Source organism: Limulus polyphemus, unplaced genomic scaffold (assembly GCF_000517525.1).
Source record: "Limulus polyphemus unplaced genomic scaffold, Limulus_polyphemus-2.1.2 Scaffold5704, whole genome shotgun sequence".
Lineage (NCBI taxonomy): Eukaryota > Metazoa > Arthropoda > Merostomata > Xiphosura > Limulidae > Limulus > Limulus polyphemus.
In genome coordinates this window covers 55,116-64,982 of record NW_013671314.1, presented here as the reverse complement: position 1 = coordinate 64,982, position 9,867 = coordinate 55,116, and the positions used below count along the sequence as shown (strand labels likewise).

The window sequence follows — 9,867 nt, the reverse complement described above, 5'->3', positions numbered from 1 at the left end:
TGACAAAGTGAACTGTAAGAAGGAGGTTCTTACATGAGTAGTTGACTCACAAAGTGAACTGTAAGAAGGAGGTTCTTACATGAGTAGTTGACTCACAAAGTGAACTGTAAAAGGGAGGTTCTTACATGAGTAGTTGACTGACAAAGTAAACTATAAAAGGGAGGTTCATACCAGGGTAGCTGACTGACAAAGTAAACTGTAAGAAGGAGGTTCTTACTTGGGTAGCTAACTGACAAAGTGAACTGTAAAAAGGAGGTTCTTACTTGGGTAGCTAACTGACAAAGTGAACTGTAAAAAGGAGGTTCTTACCTGAATGGCTAACTGACAAAGTAAAATGTAAAAAGGAGGTTCTTACCTGGGTAGCTGACTGACAAAGTAAACTGTAAGAAGGAGGTTCTTACCAGGGTAGCTGACTGACAAAGTAAACTGTAAAAAGGAGGTTCTTACCAGGGTAGCTGACTGACAAAGTAAACTGTAAAAAGGAGGTTCTTACCAGGGTAGCTAACTGACAAAGTAACCTGTAAGAAGGAGGTTCTTACCTGGGTGGTTACATAGTTCACAATGTCTAAGTTTCTTTGCAACTTTGGATAGTTTGAGTTGTTTGAATTCATTGTCATTTCTCCACTCATGAAACCTAGATACAGAAAATGATTTAAAGGAAATGTTTCAACACTTCACATTTTAAAAATGTTGGTCTTTGTTCATTTTACAACACAGAAAACAAAACTCATACTAATCATTTCAAATGTTCAAGATTCAGAGTACAACATTTCTTCATACATAAATGTAAAGTACTAATAGTAAAACTATTGATCATTTCCATATCAGATCTAGATGAACACATGACATGTTATTAGTATTTCTAACACAATAAACAGATCTTTGGAGCAAATCATGTTGATAAACTAACAAAGTTTTCTTATTAGACTACTACCAATTATTACTTGAACTCTTTTCAAAGTAGATTGTAAATAAGACATTTCATGAAAATAACAGGAAAAGGGAATAGATAGTCTCAAGGGCAACATAAACTACAGCTAAAGGGGAGAAACACAGTCTTGAGAACTACATAAACTACAGGTAAAGGGGAGAAACACAGTCTTGAGAACTACATAAACTACAGCTAAAGGGGAGAAACACAGTCTTGAGAACTACATAAACTACAGCTAAAGGGGAGAAACACAGTCTTGAGAACTACATAAACTACAGGTAAAGGGAAGTATCACAGTCTTGAGAGCTATATAAAATACAGGTAAAGGAGAGTATCACAGTCTTGAGAGCTATATAAAATACAGGTAAAGGAGAGTATCACAGTCTTGAGAGCTATATAAAATACAGGTAAAGGAGAGTATCACAGTCTTGAGAGCTATATAAAATACAGGTAAAGGAGAGTATCACAGTCTTGGGAGCTATATAAAATACAGGTAAAGGAAAGTATCACAGCCTTGAGAGCTATATAAAATACAGGTAAAGGGAAGAATCACAGTCTTGAGAGCTATATAAAATACAGGTAAAGGGAAGAATCACAGTCTTGAGAGCTATATAAAATACAGGTAAAGGAGAGTATCACAGTCTTGAGAGCTATATAAAATACAGGTAACATGTTGATCAGTACTAGTTCTATAGCTACTACCTTGTAACATTTTGACCAGTACTAGTTCTATGGTTACCACCTTGTAACATGTTGATCAGTACTAGTTCTAGGGTTACCACCTTGTAACATGTTGATAAATACTAGTTCTATAGCTTCCACCTTGTAACATGCTGATCAATACTAGTTATACAGTTACCACTGTCTGATCTGATGATAATAACAGCTGAGAAGTTGTCTCCATAGGCAAAGCAAGACTGACTAATGTGTAAAGCAAGTGGTCAAAATATTCGAGCAAGAGAAAACTTGGAAGTCCCCTTCACTGTGGGAAGCTTTTCTATACATGATATGTAAATGAGATTGAAGAATACTGAATACTGGGAATAGACTTCATGCAAATACATGGGTGTGAAGTTAGACTGGTTTCAAATACATTCACAACCTATGACCAGAAAATCCCTGTGCAATACATGACAATTACAGGTTAAAGTTCCAGTGATGACGAGGAGGACAGATATAATACTACTAAAAAGTGAGAATCTCATATCAGGACTTTTTAGGAACAACTTTAGATCTAGTGACTGGGTTTTGGAAGAACACATTCCAGCTTGTACTCATGTATTATTGGTTGGAAGAACTCTTGTGAATCTGAAGTATAAGAATGTCACCATTGGACCATGAACACAACAAACCATAAGATCTGAGAAAATTCTGGATGGAATATTGCAAAATGTGACACTGTACAGGTAGTACTTCCAAACCAAAGAACATCAGAAGTAGCCACATTAGGAACAAAATGCAATCTGATGTCAAACCTTCATATAAAGAGCTAACCAGCCCATCAACAGGATATACAATTATAGGTATGTGAAAGTCTCACATGTGATGAACATCACTGATTACACAACTTGCTTACAGAATACCAAAACACATTCTCCAGTGGAACTGACATCTTAGGCTGGACAAATAAACTATACCATTGATACTAGAGACGTAGCTTTCTTGATCATTTGAGAAAAAAGTTGAAGTTCTCAAAGAAAAACCATTTAAAAAGAAAGGAGTAAATGAATGAAGCACTAGTACTTGGGCATCACAAATCATACTTATGAGGAAGGATGAATGGATGTGCGATATTTCGTGTGGCTTACCAGAGGGTGAACAAAATCACAAAACAAAGATATCTAACTGCTGCCAAGGATTGACTCTACTTTGGATGTTTTATCCAGATAAAAATGGTTTTCAACATTGAACAAGAAGAATGGATAATGGCAAGAGCAACTTGATAAATTACAGCCTATACTGCAGGAAATGGGTAGTGGCAGTTTGTTGCATTACCATTTGAATTATTAAATAACTTGTTAAATTCAAATAACAAAAGGAATGTGTTCTCTCTCTCTCTGAACTACAGTGGAATACTATACTCACTGACTTAGAATAACAGGTATCTACTTGGATCACACAATAACAGGTATCTACTTGGATCACACAATACCAGGTATCTACTTGGATCACACAATAACGGGTATCTACTTAGGTTACATAATAACAGGTATCTACTTGTTCACACAATAACGGGTATCTACTTGGATCACACAATAACGGGTATCTACTTAGGTTACATAATAACAGGTATCTACTTGGATCACATAATAACAGGTATCTACTTGGATCACATAATAACAGGTATCTACTTGGATCACATAATAACAGGTATCTACTTGGATTAAATAATTACATGAGGGAAGACCTTCAAATAGACTCATCATTGACCAAGAAAATTACAGGACCGAATGATGAAAGAGGACCTTAAGCTGAATCTCAAAAGTGCAAGTTGTTCTATCAAAATGCGAGTTACATGGAACACAGTCATTTGAAAGGACATGTCTACAGCACCTGCCAAGATTTAAACTGCTCAGTATTGGTCAGTACCGCAGAACTTTGGTAAGATAAGAATATTTATTGGACTGTGATCTTATTATCACCATTTTATAAAATCACTCTCTGACGTACATTATCCTGTACAGAGATTAGTAAAAACATAGAGACATGTCCTAAAAAACCTGACATTCCAACAACGTGTGTGTTAACTGACCTAGAGACCTACCCTAAATAAGGTGATATTCCAACAATGTGCGAGGTAATTGACCAAGAGACCTGGCCTAAATAAGGTGATATTCCAACAATGTGTTTGTGTGTGTGTGTGTGTTAACTGACCTTGAGACCTGGCCTAAGTAAGGTGATATTTCAACAACAATGTGTGTGTCCATTGACCTTGAGACATGGCTTATATAATGTAATATTAAAACAATGTGTGTATATTAATTGACAATGAGACCTAGAAAAATTACCATATAGTTAAGGGTAGGGGTCAGAGGTCATGTCATTACATTTGTAGTCTTACATTCAAAATTTTATTGAAGTACTATTTTATGAATTTATGTCAATAACTTTGGCATCAAATTGTAATTATAATTCAAATTTTAGTACTATACATTACTTAATTTCTTAATTAATCAGTAAATATTAAAACAAAATTCCTAAATATTGATTTTTTTTTTGTGTCACATGGTATGTTGCTTTGGTTCAAATTAGATATGTTGATGTACAATACAAAAATCTATAGTTTCTCAAATAACCAATATTAACAAGCTAGATTATCAAATAAGAAACTCCTATCTTTTGTATTTACTGAGATATCACTATATTTAGTGAATCAAACACAGTGGCTCTACTCACATTTTCCATTTTTGAAAACATTTGTTTACTTACACTCACTTCGTTCTATCACGTGTTTAAAATTGAACAAAAGTTCAGAATTTCCTCCATGTGATTTTCTCACCATTCTCAAAGTTTTTATTTAACAAATATAATCTCTTTGTTTCCAACCATGAAGAGAAGAGGTAAGATGAAATGGTGATCGAAAAATGATAATTTTTTAGACCCAAATACAGCTTAGTTACTAAGCCTGATAAATTACAGTGGAATTCTGGGATATTGGTATTGTGGTTTCTAATTTTTTGTTATTTTAAAATGCATATATAAAAACAAAACAAAAAAATTTATTTGTAGGTAGTAATTATATATATATAAATTCAAAACTATATTAAAAAAACAAAAAACTTTGCACTTTCCAGTTGTTATCCAAAAGTCATAACGGAGACTGTCTGTGGTAATAGCACCCAAAAGCGTTGGGGATATCCCACCTATCAGACAAAATCAAAAAAGCAGATGAGAAACCAGTCAGCAGTCGTGTAAAATTCAATAAGGGTACAGAGTTGAGTGCTTACACCCACAACGTCTCAACTTTTACTGCGTTTCACTGTCTGCAGTCAGTTGTGGGAAGGCAGTTACCCTTAAAAAGATGTAATAAAGTTAAAAATAGAAATAAGAGAAAATTAAACCACCCAAAAAATATGTATTTCTACTAAACAATGTCTACCATCCTCCACCCTTGAAAGTTCTAAAAAATCCTTAAAGTAGAATTAATACCACCCCAATAATTCTACTACATGTTACTCCCAACCTCCACCCTTTTCTGAAACGACTTATTAAAAAAAAAAAGATTTACACTTTTAAAATAAATAATATTTTATATCCATGAGAGATTTTGTTGTTCATTAAAAAGTTACATCATATTTTTTAAAAATAAAAATCATTTGACACATCTGCAAATCTCACTTACTTTAATTATATCCCATTACTAAGTATTCAAGAAATGGATATTCATTACATTTCAACATTCACACAAAGAAATGTTAATATTAGACTGCGATGTTAGTTTTTTGGTAAAAATATACTTTCTACCTTTGAATTACATCAACATCTTCCAATTTCTGCATCAGTTTAACAGCAGTCTCTTTTCCAACACCTGGCACACCTTTAGGGAGGTAATCACACCCCAACAAAACAGCTAATCCTATCATTTTTCTTCTGTCTATCTTCAACTTACTCTCTATATTGGTCATGCTATACATATGTACCTTTGCAAGCTAAAAATAATAGTAGATATATGGATTGTAATTACATTAAAAAATAAATCCAAGTTAAAAACAAATATGAACACAAAAATATTCACATTTTGATTCATCCAAACTATTCTTGGGAATTTTCCAAACTTATCTTTACATTCAAAGAAAACTTATTATCCTTTTTTGTTTCTATATGATGTCTTATACTGGTTTATCATACAGAGCTTAAACACTAGACTTCTGTTGTCTCCTGTGTTAGACCGTAACTCTCAAATGCCCAGGTGTGTAGATGTGGCACACCTGTTGTATGGCTTATTTTATTAGATTAAAAAACTACTGGATGAAATAGTTTTAAACTTCAAAGAATTTTCTACAGATTATGTAGCTTTTGGAAATAATATATTTTTTATATGCAAAATTTGTATAAATATTCAGCTTTAACAAGATTTCACTATGATAAATTTTGAGAAATAATTAAAAATTCTTACCATTGCTGTACATTTTAATTACCGATTTTGTCTTCCTATATTTTACTTAAAGCTTTCCTATTTTACAAAACTGCAAGTTTAGTCTTTGTTTTGAGTTCAAGAAACATTTCTTGCAGTTTCATGGTGTATATGATCACTAGCATATAACGAAACTTTACCATACTAAAATTATAAGCAATCAGACATTTTTTGTAAATTATTAATCATATGGTTTCATTTAATAAATTTAAATTCATTTTATCTACATACATATATAGCCTTGGTGGTGAAATAAAACATCTTTTCTCCTAGCAACATATTATCAAGCTAGCTTTTATCACTTTGTTCCAATCTCTACACAAATATCCACTCAACTGGAAGCCATGTTGCTTATATAGTTGGAAAAAAACAACCAGAAAAAGAGCTTTCATTACATATTTAGATTAGCAGTCTATGACTCCTCAAAGCTGAGATACAAGCAATTACATCACACTATATCAATCAAGGTTGAGAAACAGTGATTGGCTAAAACTACACATGAAGTTACAAAGTCAAATTAGAAATATCTTGTTCAAAACTATTTCAATTTTGATCCTGAGGGACAAGAAGTGGCATATTACACTCAGAAAAGTTCACAAACACTAATGTTTCTATTTGAAGCATGCTAAAGTCAGAAATAGCAATTTTTATGTACAAAATTAAAAACTTTTAATGAATAACTTTCATCACTAATGTCTTTTGTTTTGTTTAATGTGTGAAAGACTGATTATATGTTTATTTTCTACAATTCTTTTAATTCAATGATGCAATTTTGATCTCAAGGAAGGATACACCAATCATGATATGATAGCATTAAACAGTAATTACATGAATGAGTTAAAAATTAAACAATATTCAACACCTACTTTTGCATCTATGCTGAAATCACGATAAGCTACTAATCCACCATACAAAAAGAAATCACTGTCTTCAGTAATACAACCATCCACAACCTGTAGTAGAAAAACAAAAATCAATATCTACTGTGATACAACCATTCACAACCTGTAGTAGAAAAAAAAATACAAAATCTACTGTGATGCAACCATTCACAACCTATAGTAGAAAAACAAAAATAAAATCTACTGTGATACAACCATTCACAACCTGTAGTAGAAAAAAAAAATCAATATCTACTGTGATACAACCATTCACAACCTGTAGTAGAAAAAAATCAAAATCTACTGTGATACAACCATTCACAACCTATAGTAGAAAACAAAAATCACAATAAAACAAAAATCAACGGTTGTGGATGGTTGTATCACAGTAGGTTACAGTAGAAAAAACAAAAATCAACACCTACTGTGATACAACCATCCACAACCTACAGTAGAAAAACAAAAATCCACACTGTAGTACAGAAATCACCATCCATGATACAGCCGTCTACTCATAGTACAGAAATCACCATCTATATTACAGCCGTCTACCCGTAGTACAGAAATCACCATCCATGATACAGCCGTCTACTGTTAGTACAGAAATCACCATCCATGATACAACCATCTACTATTAGTACATAAATCACCATCTATGATACAGCCGTCTATGTGTAGTACAGAAATCACCATCTATGATACAACCGTCTATGTGTAGTACAGAAATTACCATCCTCTTTGATACAACCATCTACATGTAGTACAGAAATCATTATCTTCTGTGAGCATTAAGATGTAGTACTAAAAGAAAAATCAGTAGTATTGAAGAATGAGCAATGTAAAACAGTTCTATGTGATACAATCACTCACAACATGTTGTAAGGAATAATACAATATATATACTGGAGATATCCCAATCACTTTAGAAATTAAAAACAGTTAGGTAAAAGTTCCTGATGATGCCAGATTAACAGTGGAAAAACATTGTTTTATTGTATATATTTTCTATCCCATTTTAAATTTTTAATATACAACATATCTTAAGAATTTTTATTACAATGTTTATAAACTAAGGCCATCTTAGTTATAGAAATATTATAGATTTGTGTAGAATTAAATATAAGACTGTGTAATTCACTAAATAAGATATTGTCTTGTCACTCTTCAACTACAATTCTAGCTTGTCTGAAAGATTATCTTACCCCACATCGGTTTAGAAAAGCACACATTGCTTCAGCCTCTCCTGTACTTTCAACACAATGTATTCCTAAACTTTCCAGCATATCTTCACACTGCAGAAACAGATTGTAACAGCTGTTCATGAATCTATCATTAATAGAAAATTAAATTTTCTATTGAAATACTTGATATAAGTTGTATATTTTTAACTTAAAAGCTTTTTTTAATAGTTCAAATCAAATTGCCATACACTTATACTTCCTTATGTTATCTAGAAACTTAAACTATTTTATGTTGTCTATACACCTAAATTTCCCTAGATGGTTCCTACAGTTAAAGATTCTTTGTGCTGTGTTTACAGTTAACACTGTCATTATGTGGTCCTTACAGTTCAAGATTCTTTGTGCTGTGTTTACAGTTAACACTGTCATTATGTGGTCCTTACAGTTCAAGATTCTTTGTGTGGTGTTTACAGTTAACACTGTCATTATGTGGTCCCTATAGTTAAAGATTCTGTGTGGTGTTTACAGTTAACACTGTCATTATGTGGTCCTTACAGTTCAAGATTCTTTGTGCTGTGTTTACAGTTAACACTTTGTCATTATGTGGTCTCTACAGTTCAAGATTCTTTGTGTGGTGTTTACAGTTAACACTTTGTCATTATGTGGTCCCTATAGTTAAAGATTCTTTGTGTGGTGTTTACAGTTAACACTGTCATTATGTGGTCCTTACAGTTCAAGATTCTTTGTGTGGTGTTTACAGATAACACTTTTCCTTACTTGGTTCCTACAACTAAGGTTTTTATAAGAGTGAAAGTTAGATACTTCTGGGGGTTCATTCAGTTATTTGGCCCCTACATTTGCTGTCCATTACCTGACCTGTACGTAGTTTCCTATAACTAAGATTACAAGAAGCTTACAATTAAGTTACCTGTGGCATGATTGTTTTTATGTGAAAAATCAAGAGGTTCATGTAAAAACATGTTTTCTTACATCTTTTAGTACAGCTTTAAAACGAGAACGGTTTCCCTTCTCAGTATTTATTTTGTAAGTATTTGAACCGTGATATCTTGCATTATTCCTCTGGGACATCACTTCATACTTCAGAGCTGGTGCTTCTCCTTCTGTCACAAATACAAGATTAACCCCTATCTGAAGAAGGTAGGAAACGCGAAAGAAAAGATTCCTGTTGCAAAAGAGTAAAAAAAGAGAGAATTTAAAACACCAATAAAACATGTTCAGTTTTAAAATGATATGATAAATATGTGAACCACAAAGGGTACAATCCAAAATTCAATGATACTAATCATCAGACCTACCATGATGCTACAATTAGTTCAAGCCTGACTTTAAATCTTGGACACTTTACTGGCATTTCCAAGATGGATGTCAGGCAAAAGAAAAAAAATGGATGCTTCTATAAATACAATCAACTGTATGTAACCTATTACAACATTGAATTTTTCAATGTCAATGGTCCTTCAGGTCATTGAATGTGTTGAGGAACAGCAAAAGTCAACTATTACTAGTTAACTTTACAAAAAAGGCCATGTGGAATGTGCTGAAATATAGAGAAAGTTATGAGGTGGTATTCATTTACTTATTAATTATTACTATCCAGAGAAAGTTATGAGGTGGTATTCATTTACTTATTAATTAGTAGTATCCAGAGAAGGTTATGAGGTGGTATTCATTTACTTATTAATTATTACTATCCAGAGAAAGTTATGAGGTGGTATTCAT

At 32.7% G+C, this 9,867-nt stretch overlaps 1 protein-coding gene across 3 annotated transcripts in view; it reads right to left on the bottom strand.

Annotated features, from left to right (window-relative positions):
- Positions 1 to 8: 8 nt before the first annotated feature.
- LOC106472884 (flap endonuclease GEN homolog 1-like) overlaps positions 9 to 9,867 on the bottom strand; it is an 18,296-nt gene continuing 8,437 nt past the window's right edge. For all 3 annotated transcript variants that reach the window (XM_022401429.1, XM_022401430.1, XM_013933555.2), the window contains exons 3-7: positions 9,118 to 9,310; positions 8,149 to 8,238; positions 6,932 to 7,018; positions 5,396 to 5,580; positions 9 to 634 (exon numbers count right to left, since the gene is read on the bottom strand). In XM_022401429.1, coding sequence (XP_022257137.1) covers positions 502 to 634; positions 5,396 to 5,580; positions 6,932 to 7,018; positions 8,149 to 8,238; positions 9,118 to 9,310 — 688 coding nt within the window. In that variant the 3' untranslated portion in view covers positions 9 to 501. The remainder of the gene's footprint in view (positions 635 to 5,395; positions 5,581 to 6,931; positions 7,019 to 8,148; positions 8,239 to 9,117; positions 9,311 to 9,867) is intronic.